This window comes from Phyllostomus discolor, chromosome 1 (assembly GCF_004126475.2).
Source record: "Phyllostomus discolor isolate MPI-MPIP mPhyDis1 chromosome 1, mPhyDis1.pri.v3, whole genome shotgun sequence".
Lineage (NCBI taxonomy): Eukaryota > Metazoa > Chordata > Mammalia > Chiroptera > Phyllostomidae > Phyllostomus > Phyllostomus discolor.
In genome coordinates this window covers 175,394,472-175,420,693 of record NC_040903.2, presented here as the reverse complement: position 1 = coordinate 175,420,693, position 26,222 = coordinate 175,394,472, and the positions used below count along the sequence as shown (strand labels likewise).

The 26,222-nt window shown below is 48.1% G+C and overlaps 1 protein-coding gene across 7 annotated transcripts in view; it reads left to right on the top strand.

Moving 5' to 3' along the window:
* The first annotated feature begins 1,170 nt into the window (after window positions 1-1,170).
* The window catches only part of MEGF11 (multiple EGF like domains 11), a 353,724-nt gene continuing 328,672 nt past the window's right edge, over window positions 1,171-26,222 (top strand). For 4 of the 7 annotated variants that reach the window (XM_036009402.1, XM_036009406.1, XM_036009396.1 and 1 more), the window contains exon 1: window positions 13,324-13,725. In XM_036009402.1, the coding sequence (XP_035865295.1) occupies window positions 13,668-13,725 (58 nt within the window). In that variant the 5' untranslated portion in view covers window positions 13,324-13,667. Of the gene's footprint in view, window positions 1,370-13,322; window positions 13,726-26,222 lie in introns of those variants that run through there. The other 3 variants (XM_028508322.2, XM_028508321.2, XM_028508320.2) reach the window with 3 other exon arrangements.

Here is a 26,222-nt window from a genome sequence, read left to right as displayed (position 1 = left end):
TAAATAAACAAATAATAAATAAAATGAAATAAAATAAAATAAAATAAGATAAAATAAATTCCTCCCTGAGATGTGTACAGCACCATTCTCAAGTCTGGGTCTTTCTACTCTTGCTGTAGTTCAAGGAGAAAAGGAGATGAACCACATAGGCAAAGCGCCCTGCTACTGCTCTCCCATCCCTGATATGCAGGAGCAAGGTGGTAAGTCCCACGTTTCTTGGAGAGGGGTCCAGGTGGGGAGAAGTGTTCCCTGAGACACATCAGATCCGGGTTCTCCCCTTCACCTGGGCTGGGCTCTGCAGGAGGGTCGTGGGGCAGTGAGGTGGCCCAAGGGACTCCCTGTGGCACTGGGGGCTGGGGCTTGGAGCTGGCCGCAGGCAGAGAGGTTGGAAGGATTGGACCTACCTCTGGCACCCTTGCAGTTCTGGGGTCAGCGGAGGAGCCCTGTCCTGGCTGCCAGGGAGAGTGGTGGACTAGGCCTTGCCTCTGGGGTTGACATAGGCAAGGTAGTCCCCCGAGCTCTCCTTCCTGGGCGGAAATTTCCTCACCTCCCAGACACAGCTCAGCCTGGCATGCCTAGGGGCCTGACATTCTGGGTTCTTTACCCGCTTGCCCTTTTACCGTCCAGACGTTTCCCAACCCTGCTCTCCGGTCACAGCCTTCAGCCCTGGCACGCCCCTCTCTGTCCTCAGCCTGTGACTAGAAGGGCTGGAGGGTCCCCGGGCCTCGCTCGACCCCTGGGGATTCCCCATTCCGAACAGCTGGAAGGGGGCGGCTGGCAGGCCATTCCGACCCACCCGGAGGGAGCAGGGGAGTAGAGCTGAGAAAGGAGAGTAGAGACTGGAAAAGGTCAAAAGGAGAAGAAAATAGCAAAGAGGAATAGAGGAGAGAGAAAAGAGGGATGCGAGAAACGTGCAAAAGAACGCAAGTGGGGAGGTGGTGAGAAGAAATGCTGAAAAGGGTTGTATCAGAGAAAAAAGAACCCAGGGAAACTGGAGAAAGAGACTAAAAGAGGAAAAAGAGAGAGCAAACGAGCAGGATCTGAAAGGACCAAAGAGGGGGGGGGGGGAGGAGAGTGGGGGAGAACGGAGGGAGGGAGCCGTGAGCGGGGAGGAGGACGGCTGGTAGGGAAGGAGCGAGGGAGGGACCGAGGGACGGAGGGGGTGGGGGCGGGCTCGGCGGCAGCAGCGCAGCTCCAGCAGCCCGCCTGCTCGCGCACTCGCTCGCGGTGCCCGCTGCCCGCCGCCCACCACCCGGCTCTGGGCTGCTGGCAGCTCCGGCTACTGGCCCGGCGCTCTGGCGTGGCTCGGGCTCCAGAGGACAGGACTGAGCGACTGGCCGGCGGAGCCCTGGGCGGGCCGCAGAGGCAGGTAGGTGGTTGGGCGGGGACTGAGAGGACGCGGAGCTTCGAACCGCCTGAGATACAGGGGGACCGGAGTCGGGGAGGGGGCTTTGCAGCCTCGGGACTAACTTTCCACCAGCTTCGTGGATCCCCGTTGCCCTGCTCGGGTCCAGGCTGTGGAAGCTGAGCTTGGCGCGGGGAGGCGGTGAATGCCGGGGTTTGGAGAATGCCAGGGGGTCCGGGCAGGATGTTTTGGGGGTGGCCCTGGAGTATGCACGCGCCTGCCTTTCGGCCGCAGTCGGGACGCGGCGCCCGCGGCGGGGGAAGACCCAAGCTCAGCAGCGCGGCGCGGTTGTCCCGGGGAGGGCGCCCGCCCGCCCCTCTGAGTCCGGGGACTCCCACTCCGGAGCCGCCCCCAGACGCGCCCGCTGAGCGCAATGCTACGGGCGCCCTCCCCGGCTGGGTCTGGGCTCAGAGCCTTCGGGGCTCAGCCAGGTCCCGTCCCCGCCGCGCCAGTGTTGCGCCGCGCAGCCGCCCAGCCCAAGCCGGTGCCAAACGCGCTTTTGCTTTTTGGAGGCGCTAAATGGAATATATGCCCCTTCATTTCGTTCTCTTCCCATCGCCCCGACTCTTTTCAGGGAAGTCCAGAACGTCCTTTTGAGTTGACACCCCGGACGTCCCTCGTGCCTTCGTCTTCGACCCCTGCTCCCCAAGTTCAGAGGAGCAAGTTGCTCCCAGTGCGCGCCTGCAGCGCGGCCCGGAAGTTCCCAACTTCTAGCACCTCCGAGTGCGGTAGCTTTGGAGGGAGGGGGGATGGGTGGCACTTGCAGCCCCTTGGAGCCGCGGAGCGCAGCCGCCTTCCTCCTAGACTTGGTTTATTTTCTTAATTTGTTAGAAAAAAGTACGACTTAAAATATGCAAGATCGTTCCTTGCGGGCGTCAAGGTCCGTGAGTGGAGCGAAGCCTTCACCCTTGCAGAACCAGGGAGCGCGCAGCCTCGCTTTGACAGTTCCCGGGGCTCCTGAGCCCTGGCAGGTTTCTTGCAGACCGGGACTCCCGGCTCCTTCCTGTGGTAGCCTCTTCTCGGGATCTGTCCCCGCTAGCCGGCACGGCTAGGCTAGTCTGACTGCTTCCCGCGTGGTCATGTTCTCTAGAAAAATATTTCAAAGTGGCTCGGCTTCAGTATCTCCCACTGTCCCCGAGGGAACGCAGACAGCACGGTCACGGCCGGCTGGAGGAAGGCTTTGGATGGTTTGGGCTCCCGGTCATCTCAGCTCGCTCTGGCAAGGGGACTCGTGCCCGGGCATCAGCGTTCCTCCCGCGCTCTGCCTGGAAAATAGGGGTTAAATGCCGGGACCGGGTGGCTGTGTGCGGAGGCTGTCCTGGGCTGTCGGAGCCTGACGGGGGCGCGGGTCCTCTCGCTCCCGGAGTTCGGGAGGTCGGATCCGCTGCCCGGTGCGGCTTCCTCGGAGCCAGCGGGGCCCCGGCCTCGCATCCCTCTTTGTAGGAGTGCTATTGAACAGATCCTGTTGAAAGGTTTCGAGCAGGTTTACTGGGGCGAAAGCTGAGGGCTTTGCGGAGAGGGTCCGTCAGCTGTCCTTCCCCGCAGGTTGTCCTCCGCCCCCCAGGACCCTGAACCGACCACCCGGGAGCACTCCATCCTCAGCTCGTTCGGTGGGTTTTCCCTGGTGCACACCATGCGCCAGGTCTCGCAGTTGCTCACGTATTGTTTAAGCTGCTAGAAATTCAAGGTCCGACCCTGCAGTCTCCACCCCTTCCTCCCATCTCACAGATCAGCAAACCAAGGCCCAGAGAGGTGGGAGGACTCCTTTAGAGTTAGTTAAGTGGGGGAGGGATCTGGAAACCAGGCAGGTCTCCTGATTCCTAGTTCAGGGCTTTTTCTAATACTCTACCTGCCCTCACCACATTCTTAGCACAGGACAGGTGTTCCCAGTCAGGCCACATCAAGTCCTTGGGAACTGGGAGTGTGTAAGGTTACAGACAGAAGAAGACTGGTCTCCAATTCTCATTAGGTCCTGTGTTGTCATCTCCCAGGGTAAATCACTTAGGTGACAGTTTGTTGTGCACCTAACCTCTGGTGGAACCTAAATCTGGGGGTAAAGGGAGTCTTTAGACTGCCACCCACCCCCCAAAGTGCAGTCCACAGGGAAAGAGCCACCATTGTTTTGTCAGTAAGGAAGCCAGTATAGGCTTCTCAGGTGAAATTGATTTTGGAGGGGGCAGGGTTAGGGGTAGTCCCTGGAGAAGGGAGGGCTTGGAAGTAAGCCTGGGCAGATTTCCAGTTGGGGGAGGAGTGATATGGAGTAGGAGGCTTGTGCACTAAGAGAGAGGCAGGAAAGCTCACAAATTAAGTTGTGACCAACAAACTAAGTTGATGGTCAAAGGACAGCAGGGTCAGGGCCTGTGAGTGAGACGCCCGAGGGCAGCTAGAAGACCCAGCTCCTCTGAACTCAAGCTCAAAACCTGGTCCCAGAGGTCTGCTAGTTCCACATGGAGGGTGAGCCATTGGTTGGGAAGCAGCATTCCATGGGCCAAGGGTCGTGGCTGACTGCTGGTGAATATTCAGGCTTTGTTTCTCCTTTTCCCCTTTCTCATCTTTCCAGAGTTGCAAATACAGTTGACCCTTGAACAACTGGGGAAGGGGCAGCAATTAGGAATGCCACCTTCCAATCAAAAATCTGCCTATAACTTTGGACTCCCCCAAACGTCAGTTGTTCCTAAATCTGTGGAAGCTCAAGCCCCTTATAGAAAATGGCATAGAACAGTGTGTATAGTCATCCCTCTGCATCTGCAGATTCCCAACCGCGGATAGAAAATGCTGTTTTCTGCCTGCGGTTGGTTGAATCCGTGGATGTCAAACTTGTGGATACGGCAGGCAGACTGTATACTGATTGAAAAAAATCTGAGTGTAAGTGGACCCACACAGTTCAAACCTGTGTTGTTTAAGGGCCAGCTGTAGTTTCTTTGCCCCTTCCCAACCATACCTTTTAGAATTTAAATACTTGAGTGTTTTGGACCTACTGTTGGACGTGCTATGGCCAGGGCACTTACTACAATAGGAATATTTAGTCAACAAATAATTCTTGAGCTCCTACTTTGTGCCAGGCAGTGGTCTTGGGACGCAGCAGGGAACTGGACAGGCACAGTCCCGTGCCTCATGAGGCTGACATTCCCTTAGGCTTCAGTCCTCCGCAGACTTCAAGTCTAATTGCAGAGTGGAAGCAAATTCACAAAAAATATTTGAAGAAGTGATGAAGTGGAACCATATAACACAGAGAATCCTAAGCTTGCCCTCTAGTAGTTCAAAGCTCTGAGTTGAAAAGATTTGAAGTTGTTGGCGATGAGATTCAGAGATTTGGAGATTCTGTGGGCTTCCATGACCCCAGCTCCTGGTTGCCAAGGGTAACCCAAAGGCAGCTGCATTGATGGACTCAGATATGGCGGCGGAGAGCTGCTCTGCAAAGCTCCTGCAGTCGCCACGAGTCGGGGCATGGCAGGAGGGAGCTGGGGAGTGTTAGCAACTGTGGTCTTGCTAGGTATCCATAGAGACTGGTGCCAGGTAACCATGTGCTTTTTAAATTCCAGCATCTACAGCTATTGGCAAATTCTGTAGTCCCATTGTACAGATGGGTAAATGGAGCCCCGACTCTGCAGATTGGGACAGCTATGCAGAAAGTGGAGCCCAGCTCCTATTGAGTCTGAGTATCCCTGATCTCTTATTCCTCTTAAAATGATGTTCTTTTCTGTCTGTTCTATAGACCAGTAGCTCTCAGACTTCAGTGTAGAAGGCTTGTTAAAACACAGATTACTGGGATCCACCCTCAAGGTTTCTGATTCAGTGGGTCTAAAGTGGGCCCAGTAATTTGCACGTCTTAATAAGTCCCCAGGTGGTGCCGATACTCTTGGTCTAGGGACTACAGTTAAAGAACCACTGTGGTGGAACAAGGAAAAGTGAGTTATTTTCTTGAGATTTATGCAATGGGGGAGCCTGGAACAAAGGCTGTGATTTTGCTCCAGAAACTCCCAGAACTTGCCTGTGTATAATCCCCTCCCCCTCATCCCCAGGAGGCCATAGAATTAAAAGAATATTTTATCTTCATCAGCACACACAGAGAGAATATATTGCAATATAATTAGGGAATAAATAGGTGTCCTGTGTTGGATGTAGACTCCATGCCCCGTGGCTCTGTGGGGGTTTATTATGGCAGCGTTCTAATTGAAAAGGTGTCATCCACCCCAAGAGCCCCTCATGAAACTTGCATCGCCTGGGTGGTCATTGTCCAAAAAGGCATGTCTTCTTCATTTAAAATAAAGAAAGTCAGAGAGATTGCTTCTCCTGCTAAGGGGACTATCAGTGTTTCATTTGACAGTAACTATGCAATGTGTTCTTAGCAGAGAGAGAAGGAAATTGAACAGCCATTGTGAACAGAAAGAGGTTGGAGAAAGTCCATCCACATCACAGGTTTACAGATCTGTTTGTTGAACGTGTCACCTTGGTTTGAAGCCCTGTCTGTTTCACCGATATTTCTGACTTTCAGCTGTATCTCAGCAGGAGGAAAGGAGAGTTTGTGTTCCAACTTAGCTGGTTGGGTGAATGTAACAGCACACTTTATTCCCAATGTGTTAATTAGACCCACAAGAAAAGAACCATAAAAGAGTTGTTCTCCTAAATGCTAGCATTTTTCATCTGGATTCTATTTATTGATTATTTTACAGTTGAGAAGGAGCAAAAAAATCCATGTTTTTATAGCAAATAAAGCTGGCTGCAGTAATTATGCAGGCTCAACATGTCTGTTCTGGAGCAGGAAGTTGGAATTCAGCCTGACTCTCAAACATTTGGATGAGATCTAATTGAGAAAGACATTTCAAAGAACAAATATTTAGGAATGCGGCGTTTCGATGATGGTCTCTCTGGGCCAAGTGCAAGCACCTTGCTTTTCGCTTGATCCTCAGAAGTGGGGGGAGGCGATGGGGAAAGACCTGGCCGGTGATGCTGAGACTACAGTCAGAATATTAGGCTGAAACTTGGTGAGGCTTAGTAAAGGGAAGAGAGGTGCCTTCACAGAGATGTCCCCTGTAACTGGTGAGCAGGGGGAGAGTCAGTTAATCAAATATAGATTGAATAGTTATTGAATGTCTAATCTTGGAATAGGCACAGTGAGGACAGGGACCAGGGCTTTTCCCTATTATATATCTCCCATAATGCTTGGCTCTGGTATCTATAGTGATAAGAGCCCTTGACTGGAGTCAGTACCAGTCAGGGTGCCAGGAGCAGAAAATGCGAACTCACCTGGCTGAAACAATAAGGAAATTAGTATCTCCTATAACAAGAGGTCTGGGCTACGCCTGCCCCAAGCTTGGTTCTTTCACTGATTTAACGGCATCATGGAAGATGTAGAATTTTTCATCTTTCCCTGTTCTCAAGGTCACAAGGTGGCTGCAGTCCTGCTAGGTATTGCACCCTTACAGTGACGTGGAGAGGTAGAAAGTCAGGAATGGAACTTTTCCCAGAAGACTCGCAGACTGTACCTTTTCTCGTTGGCTGGAATTGGGAATCGCATGTCCGTGCATTAAACAGTCACAGGCAAGGGAAGGAGACCATTGAAACTGGCCTCAAATAATCTTCATGTGTGTTTTAGCTCAGACAGAATAACATTAGAAAGCTTTTGGAAGGGAGAAAGAAGCAGCCAACAGTGCTTGCTATGGAGTTTAAGACCTGGGTTTGAATTCTCTCTACTCCTTTTTAGTCTTGTGACTCTGGGGAAAGTATTTCACTTCTTTATGCCGCAGTTTAATGCAACTTTGTTGGGCAGATAAATCTGAATTAACCCAGTAATTACACTTGATTGGTATAAGAGAAATAGAAGATTATTTGAAGATTTGATCTCTGACATCCAAGAATTACAATTTATTGAGGCCTAGACCATGTAGACTGCCAAATAATCAGAGAAAGAACCAGAGAGTAAATAATTATGACTTGCAGACCAACTAGGGTAGGAGTGTGACATCAGTGAGAAGCACAGTAGTTAGGGAAGGCTTCCTGGAGGAAGTGGTTCACGGGCATACTGGAACACCAATATTTAGGTACGGATGGGTTCTGAGCTCCTTCTGCCCAACTTGCTTCCTCTTGCTTTTCTTCTGTCCGTGGTAAATGGGACCATTAGGCCAAGATGAGACTTCATCTCTACAATCACAGTGACTTTGGCAGTCAGTCCTAATACGACCAGCTGTGGTGCTGGGAGGCAGGTCACAGTGGCTTCCTTGCCAGTTTTGGATTTATGTTTCCACTTCTGGATGACCCATTAGGTTCCACTTCTCATACTACATTTTAGTTGCCTATCAGATATTATTATTTTATTATTATTTGGATGTCTGGCTGCCATTATAAAATCCATATGTCTAAAATGAAATCTAACATCTTCCCATCTCTTAAGCCATCTGCCCTTCTGGATTCTTCATTTTCGTTATTGCCGGCACCATCCTCCCAGATGCTGGGCTTGAAACCTTAGCACTGCTTTTGACGCCTGCCCCCTTCCTCTATTTCCAGTCTTCAAGCACCACCTTTTCTGGGTCTTCATTATGTTTCTTGAATATAATAAGCCTTGCTTTCTGACATGAGACATCTGCTTTGTCTAGCCTCTTGCTCTGATCTCCCATCCTCAGGGCAGTGCACGGGAGTCATGGGGATGCACGTCTTCTGGCGCAGTCTGAGGGGCTCTGTGAACAGCATAGTCTGTAACTGCTAGTGCAGGGGTGGCAGCGAGCCCGGCTGGAATCCATGGCTGCAGACACATTCTATTGCTCGAGGTGTCATTTTCCAACCTCCCATCTCTCTCCTTCAAGTCACCTGAAAACATTTTTATCCACTCATTACCTTACAGTCTCTTCCATACTACTCACTGGATGAAGCCCAAACTCCTCAAATGGACATTGAAATCCTCCACAACCAGCCTGTACCCTGTCTTCCCATCCTCACCTGCTGGGACTCACCACCACTGCCGATTCTGCTTCAAGTTCTGCCCCTCTCTGTGCTTAACCCAAACCACGCTTTCTTTCAAGGCCAGTGTTAGAGCTGCATCCTCATTAGACCTTCCCTGACCACTGGAGCCCACAGAGACCTTGAAGCATCGATCTTTCCTTCCTCGAACTTCTGTAGCAATTATTGCCTACACCACAAATCCAGTGCTTAATAATGTGTTGCTGGTGTCATTGTTCGGTGTTCTCTTGGAATGTTCTTTGTCTTCCCAATTGGATGTAAGACCACAGGAGTCGGATATGAGATGGGGTGGATCTTCCTTTGAACCCAGCACTGTGGCCAGCAAGCACATGGCCCTTTGATGAATATTTATTGAATTAATAAATCACAGGAATAGGGGAGAGTAAAATTATTTACCTGAAAAGTCAGTTAATCTTTACCTTTCTTCCTTTAACCTCATATTGTAGAAAGAACTAAATTTGATGAATGCTTGCTCTATGCCGGGCACTATTTTAGGTGATTTTTCAGGAACTGTTTTAACTCAGCCTTGGAATCACCCTGTGAGGTCAGGATTATTGTCGTCATTTTACAGATAAGGAAGTGGAGGCTGAGAGAGGTTAAGTGGCTTGCCAACTCACTCAGCCAGCAGGAGGCAGAGTGAGGGGCAAGGTCAAGTTCTTTACTCTGTGTTCTGTTTCATACATCTTGAGGTTCTCCCGACCCTGTGGGTACCCTGTTCTCTAGTCTCTTTATTCCCATTGGCTGTGTCTCCCTGCCTCCTCCTGTTCCTCTCTCCGAGGAGCATCAGATCTCCTTTTGTCCTGACAGTGCGTTTGGGGGCTTTTCAAATCCTGACAGTCACTGGAAGGCTTTCCCGAGGACCTCCCTCTCCTGGGAGGTCGAGGCTCCTATGGATCACTCGCCTTTTTACCTTGACTGTGTTTCCCATTACCCTCAGGCCTGGGTCAGAGATTCCTTTTAGAGCATAAAACATTCTGCCAGTGGAATCAAGCTGGGTCCAAGTCAAGTTTCCTGAATTCCTCTGCCCTCCCCTCTCCCCATCTGACCCTCCATACTCATCTGCCCTCAACCTGCCACCTCCGGTTCTGTGTCTCAGGTGTCTCTGCTATGGAAAGAAGACACTGCTGACTCATCAACAGGAAGGTGGTCTGTCCACCAGCTCTAGAAGCTATGAACGGCACGCTTCCATCCTCCGTGGTGTTCTTCCTCCCTTCATTCATTCATTTATTCACTTGTTCTATAAATACTGAACATGGGCCACATACTCAATATGACAAGTCCTTAGCTTCATGGAACTTGCATTGAAATGATGAGAGACAGATGGTAAAAACAAACAAACAAACAAACAAACAAGCCCCAAACAGCACAGAATATACTTTGTGAGGTTATAAGGAAGAAAAACAGCACGGTAAAGGGGCATGTATGCAGATGGGGTGCTGCTGGTTTCATACTAGTTTACAGAGGGAAGGCTTCTCTGATGGAGGCATTGAGCAGAAACTGAGAGGAAGGATGCCAGGTGGGTATCTGGGGGCAGAGAGCACCCAGCAGAGGGAACAGTAAGTGCAAAGGCCCTGAGGGGAGAACTCACCTGCTAAGTCTGAGGATCAGGAGGAAGGCAGCTGTGGAGAGGAGGAAAGCTTGGTGGGAGGTGAGGGCTCTTCATCTTCAGCCTCTTTCCTGTCTCAGGAAGAGTCACCCTTCTCACAGCTGTGGCCGCTGGCTGAAACAGCCACCTCCTTTCACTCAGAGGTGCCAATCAACCTTGCAGCTCAGCTCTGGTCCCCCACCCTCTAGGGGGCTGCCACCTCTGCCATCCCTCAATGGTTTACGTCTCTTCTGAATCCCTACAGCACTCTCTTCTCCACTGCACAACTGAGCCCTTGATGACTTGTTGACTAGTTTCCCTTCCTGTAGGCTCGGCCTGGCCTATGTTAAGTCTCAGCTATCTAATGACCTGTTTCTTGAAACTGGCTTATTCTTCCTCCCCAGGACCCTGCACAGAGCTGGACTCAGTGTCTCCCCATCAGTGGTACTAGCATCAGAGTTGGGAAAGAGGTGGGCTCTGCAGAGATCCGTGGCTGGAGCCTTCTTTACACTATGCCTGTGGTCCCTGCACCGTGGACAGAAACTCTTTTATTCTGGCCATTCCCAGAGCAGGTAGAGCCAGGAGCCTCTGGGGGCCTCTGCCTGGAGCTGGGAGGAGGAATCCGTCGTTCCCCAGGACTCGTATGCAACTTTGGCTCTGGTGGGGAAGGAGAGGAGCTGGGATGTGGAGGAAGCCATTTTTTAAAATTGGCTTTTATTTCTCAGTCAGGGAGGAAGAAGGTGTTTCAGGAGCAAAGGTGGAAGGAAGTCATCCAAGTTTCCGGGGACCCTTCTGCTATTTAAGGCAGGAATCCTGGGTGGGGAGGTTAACCTGTGAATGACCTTGAGCAAGTTACTTAACCTTTGCCTATTCTATTGCAATTTCTTCTCAGCTAAACCTCCCCTCTTCCCATCCACTGTAAAAGAAAATAAACAGTAAGTCAGATTTTTAGGGATTCTAGTTATTCCCCAGGTTGGCCTTTGCACCCATTTTTAGGTAAATGTTTGTAAAACTTGAGACTGTAGAGATGGTCCATTCTGAAAGGGGGAAAACCTTCCCATAGGTCTCCCATATTATCTTGAGTTATGAATATAATAATACGGAGTGGGCAAAAGTAGGTTTATAATTGTTCATATGGAAAATAATACAATAATTAATAAATAATAATACAAGGGTAAACTCTGTGTTACATGTACTCACAACCATAAACCTATTTTTGACCCACCCTGTATTTAAATATATATATATAAACACAAAACTAGGCATAAGCCTTACGCTTATGCTTATAACTCTTACGCAACCTTAAATCCCACACAAATTTATAAATTAAAATGCAAAGTCAACGACACTTAGATTAACAATACTAATTTAACGTGATAGATGCTATTGTTCCACTAAGACTAAATCACTCCTTGAGATGTAATTGTGGTTTTGGCTGCGTAAAGCGTTTTGGCTGCTTCCTCCATTGTACGCCCTGTGGTGACTCAACTCTCCCACCACCTTTCTCAACGGGAACGACTTTTCTCCCCTTTGTTCCTACAACCTATGGAGGGGTCATTCAGCTGGAACTTGACACAAAAGCATTTGTGCATTAAGCGGTTGCTTTTTCCTCATTAGCCCACAACAATTAAAGGAGCTCTATTAAATTCTAGTGCAGAAGCAGACCCCCGCAAACAAAGCTGGGCCTTGAGACTGTTGCTGTTGAGTCACTGAAATGAAAACACAAGCTAAATAAATGAATAAACTCATGGACACAGATAGCAGTATGGTGATTACCAGAAGGAAAGGGGGAAGTGGGAGGAGGTAGAAGAGGGTAAAGGGGTATTAAATACACTTATTAATGTGGTGTGACTATCACTTCTATCCATCTCCATAACTGTCTCTCTCTTTTTAAAGATTTTTCTTTATTTATTTTTAGAGAGAGGCAAAGGGAGGGAGAAAGAGAGGGAGAGAAACATCAGTGTGTGGTTGCCTCTCTCAAGCCCTCTACTGGGGACCTGGCTTGCAACCCAGGCATGTGCCCTGACTGGGAATCAAATCAGCAACCCTTTGGTTCTCAGGCTAGTGCTCAATCCACTGAGTCACACAGGCCAGGGCTACCTCCATAACTCTCTAGTGTGTATTTTACAACTTTGCAAAGCAAGTTATTGTCCTCAGAAATGGGCTCAGTGACTGGCCCAAAATAACACTTCATACCTGGTGTATGCCCCTCGACAGTGACCTTCAGTGACAGTGGTGGGCTTGGTTTTCCAGAAGCTTATGTGGGGTGAAGTGAGGTGGCGAGGCTTCCTGATGTGGGGATTCAGTGGGATGACCTCGGAAGGGCTGTCCTGGAATTGATTCTGTGGGTCAGGGTAGGGGTGACTTCCTCCTATGTATCTAGGACCCACGTTTCCTCACTGCAAAAATTATATAAAACCCATTCCTGCCCTTGGAAGTTGCCCTTCCCCTGCCTGACCTGCCTGGTTTATCATCTAAGCTTAAAATAAATACAATAAATAAAAACACCCTAAAACTTTTTTATCCTGCAGCGGATGAGCAATAATCTACACATGCAAATAAATGGCATGCCAGTCTCCATGAATATTAATTTGGAAAGAGAGTCTGAGGCCCTAAAATATACTCAAAACCAACAATGTGGCATTTTGCAACTCCTCCAACCAGCTTCGAGATTCACGGCCTTATTATATTTTAAGGTTCCCCTGTTCCCAGCTTACTTCCCCTTGGAACCTCTCAAGGTTACCAGGGGGACATTGTGTCTCAGGTCAGCAGGCCAGAGGCTGGCGAGTGGTGGCTGAGTCCTGATTCTGGGGGTGTTGCTGACCTTGACCTTCCTGGGCGAGGACCAGGCCTTAGATCCTCTTCAGATCCCAACATTAGCAATGAGTCTCCAAGGCCAGGGACACTGCAGGGCAACTGTGAGCCCCCAGGCTCTTGTGCTGTCAGGGAGATGGAAGGTGGGAGAGGGAAGGGGCCTTGGGAACTAACTCGTCTTACCACTCACAGGCAAAGGAGGAAACTGGGACCCTGGAACAGTGGGTGACTTGCCCCAGGGTGACATGGTGACTTAATGACAGGAAGCAAGAAATCTTATTAATTCTTTTTTAAAATTTATTTTTCAATTACATGACATACAATATTATATTAGTTTCAGGTGTACAATGTAGTGATTAGACATTTATATAATTTATGAAGTGATCCTCCTGATAAGTCTAGCACCCATCTGACACCATATAGAGTTATTACGGTATTATTGATTACATTCCCTACACTGTACTTTACATCCCTGTGACTACCTTATTCATTCTTTGTGCTGAGTACATTTCTATGTGTGTGTGTGGGGGGGAAGGGATGGGCAGGGTGTCATTTAAATTTGTATACTTTGCGGGGAAAGAGTCGTCCTTCTAGTGTGAACCTTCACTCAGAGACAGGCGATGACTGAGAATCCAGCCATGTATCCCATTTGGGTTTAAATAAATGATTTTCTTCCTTCCCCAGTAGATTTCCAAACTACATTATACACGGGCCAGAATTAACGTGAGGTTGCATTGTAGAGCACATCCCAGCCGATGTGATGAAAAGGTAGGAGAGAGGAGTGCGAGTGTCTCTGAGGAAGCCAGATGGGGTTAACAACTGGCTGGGGAGGACCATGAGGTGGAAAAGTAATTGGCAGTAATTTCTGTGTCCCGATACATACCGGGAAGGCTCTGCTGGGTGAGGGGAATGTTGCAGCGTCAGTTTCATATGAAGCTGGGGTTCTTTCTTTCCCGTTGCTTCCTGGGTAAGTCTGGGCAGTTCCCCTCTGAGCCTCCTTATTTTTGTCAGTCGATATTGAGGTAATCATTCCATTTCTCAGTGTTGGTTTGTGAAGTTTAAGTGAGGATTAAAAGTTCCCGCACCATGCCTGGCACGAAGTCGGTCTTCAGTATGTCCAGATTTCTTTCTTTTCCAGATAAGGCTTATCTGACTGGCTTCACTGGGTTGATTTGGGTGTGTGTGTAGTGTCTGTGCGTCTCCATGTGGGTCTCTTGTTGTCTGTGTTGGCGTGTTTCTCTGTGCGTTTGCATGTGTCCGCTCTCATCCATGTGTCTGTTTTTGAGTGGTGGTATAGGTAGGTATGTGAGTCTGTCTTTGTGTTGAAATGGTACTTTTGTATTTGTGAGTGGTTGTGTGTCTCTGTTTCCACAACAGCATAAGTGTTAGTGTGTGTTTCTGTGAGTGTGTGCTTTAATGTGCGTGTCCATGTGGCAACACTTGTGTGTGAGCATGTAGATGCATGTGTATATAGTGAAGGACTGATGTGACCAGAATGCTCCACGGGTAGGGAGGTGTGCACAGAGCCCTGGACCTGGGGTCCTCGCTGAGGTGCTCCCATCCAGAACATTCACCCAGTCCCTGACTCCAGGATCCTGGAGCCCTAATTGCTATCTGTCCATGTACCTCTACTTCCCTAGAGGCATGCTGGGCTGAGGCCGCGGTCCATTTGCATTTGAGTTTGCATATCACATGCATAATCATTTTCATTGTCTACATAGACTCTGCTTTCAGTTCTGCAGTTTTCAAGGTAAAACGTAGTTGCTCTATTGAAGATCATTATATCAAAAATTGCTACATTTTGTTTTATTTTTTTCTGGTCCAGAACTTCCTCCAAGAATTGGGGGGCTAGGAGAGGATGCAAGGCCCCAGAAGCCTGTTTTCTCCTCTGTTGAGTAGTTCCATGGGTGGAGGCCTTCAGATCCTAGGTGAAGCAGTTAAGGGCAGATTTCCTTATTCCGTTGGTTTTGCTCCCCACCAGAGTCAGCTCTGCCATGCCATAGCCAGGGATAAGTGTAGTCCAACTTGTGCCCTGTGGCTTGCTTCCCTAGCCCCCACTGACCTTGGGTGTTTCAGCACCTCTGTACCTGTCCCTGGCTGGGTAGGGACCTTGAGGCCAGGGCTGTCCTTACAGGAAACAAAGAAGCACAGAATGTCTTTTCCTTTCAAATACCTAGTACATAATCAATGACATATCTAGTGCCACAGAAAATGCCAACCCAAAAGTCTTCCCTAGGAGGGCTGTATGCCCAAATAGCTCCCCTGTGGGCCGTCATCACCGTGCTCAACATTCCCTCTTTAGATGGGGTTCGGGTCCTGGCTCCTTGGTTTCTGGCAAGTTACCTAACCTATCTGAGCACCCATTTTCTCATCTGTAAAAGAGGTAATAATAAGAGTACTCAACACTAATAATAGTACACAGGGCATTGTGGGGATTAAATGTACAATGTAAGGAAAAGGCTTGGCTTAGTGCCTGAAACATGGCAAAGGCTCAGTAAGTGTTAGCATTGCCAGTCCCGTGGCTCCATTAGAAAACAGAAGTTCCACGGTATGTCTTTATACCCTAGCACAAATTGTTCATCCGACACTCCTGGGACTGGCAACAGGGCCGATCCCTTCAGTGCCTTGCAGAAAGGCAGGTCCCCAGAGAACGTGGGTTGTCTTCCCATGGCTGGAAGCATTTGCAGTGCGCGTGGCAGGAGTGTCCTTGTCTGGGTCTCCAAGGATTCAGGCCCCCACTTTCCCCTCATCAAAGGGTCAGCAGTATCTCATTTCCTGTTCTTTTTTTAGAATATATTGTATTGATTATGCTATTACAGTTGTCTCATTTCCCCCCTCTTTATTCCCCTCTGCCCTGCACACTCCCTTCCACCTGCATTCCCTGCCTTTAGTTCATGTCCATGAGTCATACATATAAGTTCCTCGGCTTCTATATTTCCTATACTATTCTTAACCTCCTCCTGTCTATTTTCTACCTACCATTTATGCTACTTATTTCCTGTACCTTGTCCCCCTCTATCCCCCTCCTACTCCCCTGCTGATAACCCCCCATGTGATCTCCATTTCTGTGGTTCTGTTCCTGTTCCAGTTGTTTGCTTAGTTTTTTTGTCTTTTTTGTGTGTGTGTTTTTTTTTAGGTTCGGTTGTTAATAGTTGTGAGTTTGTTGTCATCTCACTGTTATATTTTTTATCTTCTTGTTCTTAGATAAGTCCCTTTAACATTTCATATAATAAGGGCTTGGTGATGATGAACTCCTTTAACTTGACCTTATCTGGGAAGCACTTTATCTGCCCTTCCATTCTAAATGATAGCTTTGCTAGATAGAGTAATCTTGGATGTATGTCTTTGCCTTTCATAAGTTTGAAACTTTCATGAGTTTCATGAGTTGGACATCTTTCCAGCCCCTTCTTGCCTGCAAGGTTTCTTTTGAGAAATCAGCTGACAGTCTAATGGGAACTCCTTTGTAGGTAACTGTCTTCTTTTCTCTTGCTGCTTTTAAGATTCTCTCCTAATCTTTAATCTTGGGTAATGTAATTATGATGTGCTTGGTGTGTGCTTCCTTGGGTCCAACTTCTTTGGGACTCAGTTTTCTGGATTTCCTGGAAGTATATTTCCTTTGACAGATTGGGGAAGTTCTCCTTCAATATGTTTTCAAATACGTTTTCAATTTGCTGCTCTTCCTCTTCTTTTTCTGGCACCCCTATGATTCGGATGTTGAAACATTTAAAGTTGTCCTGGAGGTTCCTCAGCCTCTCCTCATTTTTTTTTGAATTCTTGTTTTTTCATTCTGTTCTGATTGAATGTTTCTTTCTTCCTTCTTTTCCAAACCATTGATCTGAGTCCTGGTTGCCTTCCCATCACTGCTGGTTCCCTGTACATTTTCCTTTATTTCATTGTTCATAGCCTTCATGTTTTCCTCTACTTTGTGACCATATACAACCAATTCTGTGAGCATCCTGATTACCAGTGTTTTGAACTCTGCATCTGATAGGTTGGGTTGTATTCATCACTTAGTTGTATTTTTTCTTGAGCTTTGATCTATTCTTTCATTTGGGCCATTTTTTGTTGTCTTGGTGTGCCTGTTATGTAGTAAGGGGCTGAGCCTTAGGTGTTCACCAGGGTGGGGCAACCCACGTCACTGCGTTGTGATGCTGCCAAGGGGCAGGGGTTCGAGAGGGAACAATGCTGCTTGCTCTGCTCTTTGCCGGCTTTCAGTCACTTCCCCTGCTACCCACAAGCAAATTGGGCCCTTCTGGTGCTGGGTGGGTTTGTGTATGTTCTATGACCCTGTGGGTCTCTCCAATGAACTCTCCTGTGAGGCTGGAAGTTTCTCCTGATGACATAACCCCCATAGGTTTTTTCAATCAGAGGTTTTGAGGCTTTATTTCCCCATGCTGGGACCCTGGGTTGCATGGTCTGTCTTGCTCCCCAGTCCCTGGTTTATCTGCATGCAAGTGCGGGACCACCTGCCCCATCAGCCGCCACCTTGCTACGAGTCCTCTCCACCCAGCTGCTCATCTACACCCCTCCTACTGGTCTGGACGAATGTTTCTTCTTTAACTCATTGGTTGTGAGACCTCCATACAGTTTGATTTTCTGGCAGTTCTGGTTTTTTTTTTTTTTTTTAATTTGTTGTTGTCCTTCTTTTGGTTGTGTGAGGAGGCAGTGTGTCTACCTATGCCTCCATCTTGGCCAGAAATCCCTCATTTCCTCTTCAAAGTCAAGTAATTCATCATGTCTTGTGTGTCTTTACCCTGAGCAAGACTCTGGTGGGCGCCAAGGGCCAGCCACAGCTGAGCAGACTTGAGGTTCTTAGAATACAGAGTTGGAGGCAAAACTCGGGCTAGTGCTTTACTCAGGGTGGGGGTGCAGTCTCAGGGCGAGGAGAGTGAGAGGACAAGGGGAGTGAGGCAAGGAAAGGGGCAAAGCAAGTGCCAGGCTGCCACAGCTATGCGAGGGAAGCACTGCGTTTGCTCAGTCATGAGGGCGTCTGTAGGTAAGCTGAGGGCAGCCACTGTGACTCAGAACAAACATTGAGGGTTGAGGGAGGGAGTTTATCTGCCAGCCTCTTGGTCTCTCATTGGTCCAAGTTTTCCCCATGGGTGTTAACTCCCTTGTACTCCTGGTTCATAGCACTTGGTCCCTCTGGGCAGTCGCTGGAGAAGCCGAAACTTTGCCATGTGGCATGGTACCTCAGCTGAGTCCCGAGGTGGTGAGACCAGCCACGATAGGTCTAGCGGGTAGAACCTGGGTACTGGAGCTGCTATGACTTCTGTGATGGGTGCAGTGGAGGTTGTGCCAGAGCCCAGCCAGCACCCCAGGGGAGGCTGAGCCAGCTGGTCGTGTTAGATGAGACCATGCAGTAGCAGTGGCCTGACTGTCCAAAGAGAAAGAAGCTGACAGTCTGGGAGGCAGGTGGGAACAAGCGAGTCTGGGAAGGCTCATACATAGGGTCGCATTCAGCCATAATTAGTCAGTTAATTAATCTACAGTTGGGACCAGGTGCTGGAGTCTGGTCCTCACCCTGTAGGCAGTAGGGAACCATCAGCATTCTCAAGCAGGTGAGAGACCCACTCAGCACTCAGCAATGACAGAATATATTAGTCCACTAGGGCTTCCGTAACACAATGCCGTGGACTGGGTGGCTTAACCTACAGAAATTTGTATCCTCATCGTTTTGGAGGCTGGAAGTCCAAGGATGAGGTTGTTGCCAATTTGGTTTCCGATGAGGGCTCGGCCTGGCTTTCAGACAGCTGCCTCCTCACGGTGTGCTCACTGGCCTTTCTTCCGTAGGTGCTCCTGGTGAAGGGGGCAGGGGCTGGAGCTCGAGGGAGAGCTCTCTGGTGTCTTTTCTTACAAACTGATAATCCTATCAGATCAGGGCCTCATCCTTAACGACTAACGTCATTTAACCTTAATTGCTTCCAGACAGAATCACACTTGGAGTTGGAGCTTCAACATGTGATTTGGGGAGGACATAAACACTTAGCCCATAACACAGGGGCTCTTCAGAGAGGGCCTGTTTTCAGAAGCCCTGGCGTCCCCAGCCCAGGCTGGGGAAACAGAAAAGGCTCAGAGGTCACCATTGCCCATGAAGGATCATTCAACTGTGGTGAGTTTGGATTCCTCTGTACCACTTGCCTATGTCTTCTTCAGAGAGGAGAATGTCCTTCCTGGGTGACAGGTGCTGATTCAGAGCACTGGGTCTGGGACTGGTGTGCCTGGGTTTGAACCCTGGCTCTGCCATTTAAAAGCTGGGTGAGCTTGGGCAGGTGACTCAACCTCTTCTCCTGTTTATTGAGCACCTGCTATGGATCAGACCAGTTCTAGCTGTTGAAGCTACAGCAGTGGGTGATATAAGACAAACAGATTGAAATGTCTGCTCTTGTGGACCTTACCCTCTTGTGGAGAGAGCTAGACTATAAACAAAGTAAGTTAGTAGATGACAGAGCATATTTGAAGGTGACACGTGATTTGGTTTAAAAAAAAGGCAGGAAATGTGGCCAGGGAGTGACGAGATAGGGGTGGGGTTGCAGTTTTAAACAGGGTGGTCTGGGAAGATCTTAATAAAAGGGTGACATTTAAGTAACAGCCCAGGGGGGGTTGAGGGAGTCAGCAATGCTGATATCTAGGGGAGGTCTCTTGGTGCCTCAGTTTCCTTGCCCGGCAATGGGATTATGATAGTACCTACTGCACAGAGCTGGGTTGAGTTAGTGCACGCAGAAAGCACTTGTGAATGCTGTCTGTTACTCTTGTCACTGACACTCAGGCAGGAGCCTGTCCCTGAGCTTCTGGGGGGTGTGCCTGGGCTCCAAACTACCGGGGTTTCGGAAGCGTTTGTCTCACCAGGAGTGGGAGCGGCTCTCCCCCAACCTGCCCCATCTCCTCATTATGAGGGACACACAACCTTTCAGTAGTTGGAGAAGCAACGCATACATTTTCTTTGACTTGGGCATCTGACCCCCAGAGGGAATTGCAGAAGAGACGTTAGCAAAACCCAGGTTTTGGGAAGCAGCTTCAAGCTTTTCTCTGCAGCATCTGCAGACTGAGGTGGGCAGGGGTTTCTGGCTAAGCTCAGGGCTGGGCAGGGGAGGAGTCACTTACCCAGAAAACCAGACCCCCAGCAGTGGGGATGTGGGGCCCTGCCCTGCTTTCCTCTCCTGGCTGGATGACTGCCCAGCTCTCATCAGCAGGCACTAAGAGTCCCCTCAGCAACTGTGACGCTATTATTTACTGTCGCAGAGATTTTTGTGACTGTAATTTACCACCACTGCGAAGCCCGGGGACCTGAATCCCAGTAGCCCTCAGTATAGATATTGCATCTAATCAATCCTCTATTACTATGCAAATACATCCTATAGGCTACTGATGTCTTTTCCTTTCAAACACTTAATACATAATTAATGATACTTCTAATGCCACAGAAGACACCAACCCCAAAAGCTTCCTGCTATGATTTATACCCACCCAGACAGATAGATTGGTTTATTGGTTCACTTATCATTCAGGAGTGTGCCACCACCCCCAGGAAGGGGCGTAGATTCCACGGCAGTGCTGGGCGGCAGCCTGCCCTCCAGATAGCATTGAGCCGCGCTGTGCACACTGTGCGCTGGAGCATACCACATGCCCTCTTCTGCGTGGACGGTCTCATTCAGTTCTCTCAAACCGCCCAGGGAGGGAGGTCCTCCTGCTCTCCCAGTCTCCAGAGGAGGAAACTGAAGCCAGAGAGCTGACACAACCCAAGGTCACACTGGGTCCTCTTTTGCCTGTGATGGACTTTGCAGGAGAGTTTGGTGGTTCAGGCTGGGACTGTGAACTGTGTGACCCAGGCAAGTGGCTTACCTTCTCTGAACCTCAATTTCTTAATCTGAAAAATGGTAGCAAACAGTCACTACTCAGGAGGACGATGAGAATTAGAGATAATGGCAAACATTAGGCACCGAAAACATGCTTGGTAATTTCCTTATTTGGAGGTGGAATGGTGCGATCATCATTTTTGAGGGTATTGTTTTGGCCACTAGCTGTCCTCTTCTGCAGGGAGCTGGAGGGAGTGATTTGGAAGGAGACAGGCGTTGGTCCCGTGCTGTTGGGAAACACAGCTTCTCTGGGCAGTGGGCACTGAGAGAAGGAAACTCATCGCAGAGCTCACACGGGGGTTCCTTCCATTGGGCTTTGAGTAGCACCAGCCTGAGGAGCAAAGGAAACATGGGCTCTGTCCTTGAGGCATGTGTCCATTGGAACTGAACAGACTCAATAATCCATGTGACAGGGCATAATGGAGGTCAGCACACAGGCCCCCCAACAGCAGGGGAACCCACATAGTGTCACTGGTGCACAAAGGAAGGAGGTGTTGGGTGGGGTGAAGTCTATGCCCAGCACATGGAGGGCCCTGAGAATAGGATTGAGGTGAAATTTGAGTATGAGATGGTGTGGACAACAGTCCAGTCTTTCCCTGGGTTTGGGGTGGGCTGCCCATCTTGGCTTAGTCCCTCTGCACCTGTGTTCTCAGGCGGGGGAAATGGGTGGTGGTTGAGCAAACCTCCTTCCCAATCCAGGCGGGAGGGGGAGCTGGAGGCTGAGCAGAGGCAGGAGGGGTCAGGGGTGACAGGGAGTGACAGGGAGGGTGCCTGCAAACAACCACTTTGGCCAAGTAGGCATGGGAGCTCACAGTGACCCCTCATGGGTCAAAAGATCGGGGTTTGAGTCACTTTCTTTCCCTCCAGGGCAGCCCTTTCTATGCCCAGGGGAGCCCCCAGGCTGCCTCCTCACTCTTCCTTTCCCATCCAGACCCCATTCATGGCCTTGAATCGTATGCAGGGCAGACACAGCTCGTGCTCCCAGACCGAAGAACTGTTCCTTGCTCAGCAGCCCTCTGCCTTGCCTGGAACCTTCCCCCTCTTTTACCTGTGATACCGCCCTCCTCCCTTCTTGTCCCTCCTCAGCCCACACTCCCCATGGCAGGCAGAGTGCTGCTTCTAAAGTGCAAACCAGACCCTGTCCTCGTCCTGTTGGAAACCCTTTAATACTTCCCCATTGCCCTTGGGAGAAAGTCAAAACTCATTAGCATAGCAGTCAAGGCCCAGCTGCCTCTCCCCACCTTCTCTCCATCAGCTACCCCGTACTTTATGCTGTGGCAACACCAGCCTGCTTCTGGTCCCCCTTTCCCTAGGACTCACATGCTGGCTCGTGCTGTTTTCTGACTGCAGTGCCCTTCCCTGTTTCCTTAGTCTAGTCGACTCTTACATCCTTCACAATCCGGCCCAGATGCCACCTCACCCAGGAGGCTGTCCTTGAAATCCGCCCCTTCCGTTGAGCTGAGTGACCTGTGCTTCTGCTCCTCTGCAGTCGCTGATTATAGTCTTGTAACTTCAAAAGCACAGTGAGAACATCAGGAGTAGGGACCTGGCCAAAGAGGGGCCCAGTACCTAGTGCTGTCCCTGGCACATAGTTAAAATAAATATATGTTGATACACCAAACAAGAATAGTCCTCGCTCTTGATATGACACCCTGATGCCTCTGGTGGCTCTTTCTGACCTGAGGGGAGGAACTGGGATATGGCAGCCAATTTGGGGGTAGACTGTGAGATGTGGGAACCTCAGCAGCCATGAGACCCATCCAGGGTTTCATTAGGTGGATACGGGCTTTGCTGGATTTTGGAGACCAGCAGCGTTCTGAGCACCTGGAGGGTGTTGGGGTGAAGTGGTGTTGCGGTGCCCTCCTCAGCAATGGAGCCCCCTGGTGGGTAAAGTCATTTAATATCAAGTATCCATTTTCCCTCTTGGTCCTGGCTCTGGGTTTGTTAGGTATTTTTGCATTTGAATTGCTTTAATCAGCTCCCAACTTTTTGTCCTCAACTTGATCCACCCCCTGCTCCCCAGCCCCGTGAGTAGCTAAAGGGATGTAAGAAGAGGAAAATTTTCTGGAAGTAGGAGGCCCTGAAATGGGTTTTCAGGGAGACAGTGGCACCTCCTTTCCTGCTTTATGCTGAGTGGGGGTCAGAGGTGTGTAAGCCCACTGAAGAGCCCCTTGCTTCTGGGCTGTGGGGGAGGGCAGTGTAATGACATCACCGGATCCTGAGCTTCAAACATGGGAGGGGCCTGGTTCAGGGCCAGGAAGTGCTCTGGGCTCTCCAGTGGAAGCTCAGTGTCCTTTTGGGTAATTTCTACCTTTAATTTCTCAGCATTTTATGAACAGGGAGTAAATCAGGACCCTGCGCCGACTGCTTCATGTAAAGGATTAATAAACGGGAGATTTATGGTGCAGTGGCAGCGGAAGGCGGTGGATATGGAGACTGGAACGAGACTTGGTTCCCCAAAGACGGGGCAGGCTGCAGGGTCTTCTTCCCTTCGCTGCCATGTCTGCCGAGGGCCCCTTCTGGGATCCTTGTACTTTTAGGGCTTGGTGTTTAGGGGAGCCTGGCTGGGCAAGTGAAACAGTCAGGCCCAAGGTCAAGGAGCTGGAACCATCCCTGGGTCTGTCTGGTTGACAGTTTGGTATTCAGTCTTTAGAGTAGCTCACGGGCTGCAAGTTCTGGGCTTTGTCTCAGCAATCTACATTTTTTTTTACTATTTACTTTGGCATTCTAATTTAATTTTATTATTATTACTTTTTACTTTTTAATTGAATTTATTGGGATGATATTGGTTAATAAAATTATGTAGATTTCAGGGGTACAATTCTATAATCATCTGTCTATTGTATTGTGTGGTCACTGCACCAAGTCAAGTCTCCTTCCATCACCATTTATCCTCCCCCCCCGCTTCTGCCTCCCCGTACCCGCTTTCCCTCTGGTGATCACGAGACTGTGGTCTGTGTCTGTGAGTTTTTTTTCTTTGCTTAATCCCTTCACCCTTTTCACTCAGCCTCCCAACCCTTCCCCCCTGACAGCTGTCAGCCTGTTCTCTGTATCTATGACTCTGTTTTTATTTTATTAGATTCCACATACAAATAAAATCATAGGGTATTTGTCTTTCTCTGACTGACTTTATTCACTTAGCTTAATACTCTCCAGGTCCATCCATGTTGTCACAAAAGTAAGATTTCCTTCTTCTTCTTCTTCTTCTTCTTCTTTTACGGCTAAGTAGTATTCCATTGTGTAAATGTACCACAGCTTTTTTATCCACTCATCTACTGATGGGCACTCGGGCTGCTTCCAAATCTTGGCTGTTGTAAATAATGCTGCAATGAACATAGGGGTGCATATATTCTTTCAAATTAGTGTTTTGGGTTTCTTTGGATACATTCCCAGAAGTGGAATGGTTGGGTGATAAAGCAGTTCCATTTTGAATTTTGGGGGGTAACTCCACACTGTTTTCTACAGTGGATGTACCAATCTGCATTCCCATCAATAGCTCATGGGGGTTCCCTTTTCTGTACGTCCTCACTAACGCTTGTTTGTTGATTTATTGATGATGGCCATTCTGACATGTGTGAGGCCTTATCTCGTGGTTTTAATTTGCATTTCTCTGATGATTAGTGATGTTGAGAATTTTTCACATGTCTGTTGGCTATCTGCATGTCGTCTTTAAAGAAGTGTTTATTTAGGTTCTTTGCCCATTTTTTAATTGGATTGTTTTGTTTTGGGTGTTGAGTTTTATAAGTTCTTTATAAATTTGGATATTAACCCTTTATCACATGTATTATTGGTGAATATGTTCTCCTATTCAGTGGGTTGTCTTTTCATTTCATCGATGGTTTCCTTTGGTGCATAAAACCTTTTTAGTTTGATGTACTTCCATTTGTTTATTTTTTCTTTTGTTTTCTTTGCCCAAGGTGATATGTCAGAAAAAATATTGCTAAGAGAAATGTCTGGGATTTTACTGCCTATGTTTTCTCATAGCATTTTTGTTTTGACTCTAATATTTAAGTCTTTAGTCCATTTTGAGCTTCTTATGTATGGTGTAAGAAGGTGGTCTAGTTTCATTTTTTTTGCATGTATTTGTCCCATTTTTCCAACACCATTTATTGAATAGACTATCTTTACCCTATTTTATGTGTTTGCCTATTTTGTCAAATATTAATTGACCATACAGGTGTGGGTTTACTTCTGGACTCTCTATGCTGTTCCACTGATCTGTGTGTCTGTTTTTACCTCAGTACCATGCTCTTTTGATTATAGTGGCCTTATTGTATAGTTTGGTATCAGGTAGCATGATTCCTTCAACTTTATTGTTCTTTATTAAGATTGCTGAGGCTACTTAGAGTCTTTTGTGGTTCCATGTAAATTTTTGGAATATTTATTCTAGTTCTGTGAAATATTCCATTGGTATCTTGATAGGAATTACATTGAATCTGTAGCATGCTTTGGGTAGCATGGATATTTTAATGTTAATTCTTCCTATCCATGAACATAGTATACAAGGTCTGTCCAGCAAGTATCCATGTAATATGAAAAATAGAAACATTTATTGAAGAAGATACAAGATATGAGAAACATTGTATATAGAACAATGACGCCCCACTAGTCTCCTTCGAAGTAGGCATGTTGGGACCTCACACATTTCTCTCAATTGCCATCAGGTGCCCTATTGTATTTTCCTGAGTCTCATTGATGGTCTGGAATCTCTTCCCTTTCAAAGGTGATTTAAGTTTTGAGAAAAGTCAGAAGTCACAGGGTGGCAAATCTGGGCTATAGTTGGTGGGGAGCACTGAGTCACCTGGTTGATTTGATGTTTCACCAAAAAAACTCTACATGAGACACAATGCAAGGGTGGGTGTGTTGTCATGATGAAGCTGCCAACCACCAGTTGCCCATAGCTGTGGTCTTCTGAATCATCTCAGTAGTTTCCACGGAGGAATGTTCAAGCTTAATGCAAAATCTGGTGCAGATTCATTGCTTTTCTTGCTCAGTCAGTTTGAATGTGATGGCCACACAGTACACGTGCTCACTCAATGGTGTGCCCTCACTGACCAGTGCAGTGAAGTCATTGTTCACACATGCTCATTCCAGTCCACTCTCCTTGGCTGCCAGGTTACATCGATGTCACATAAACCATTCTCGTTATATTAACAATTGTTGGATTTTTCCTGGACAGACCTGATATGTTTCTATTTATTTGTGTCTTCTTCTGTATCCTTCCTCAGTGTCTCATAACTTTCTGAGTACAAGTCTTTTGTATCCATAGGTTAAATTTATTCTTAGGTATTTTATACTTTTTGATGCAATTGTATATGATATTTTTTTCTTAGTTTCTCTTTCTGATAATTCATTGTTGGTGCATAAAAATACAACTGATTTCTGCATATTTATGTTGTATTTTGCTACTTTAATAAATTCATTTATCAGTTCTAGTAGTTTTTTAGTGGTATCTTAAGGGTTTTCTATATGCAGTGTCATGTCATCTGCAAATAATGACAGTTTTACTTCTTTCCTTCCCATTTGGATGCCTTTTATTCTTCTTCTTGTATGATTGTAGCACTATGTTGAATAAGAGTGGTGAAAGTGGACATCCCTGTCTTGTTCT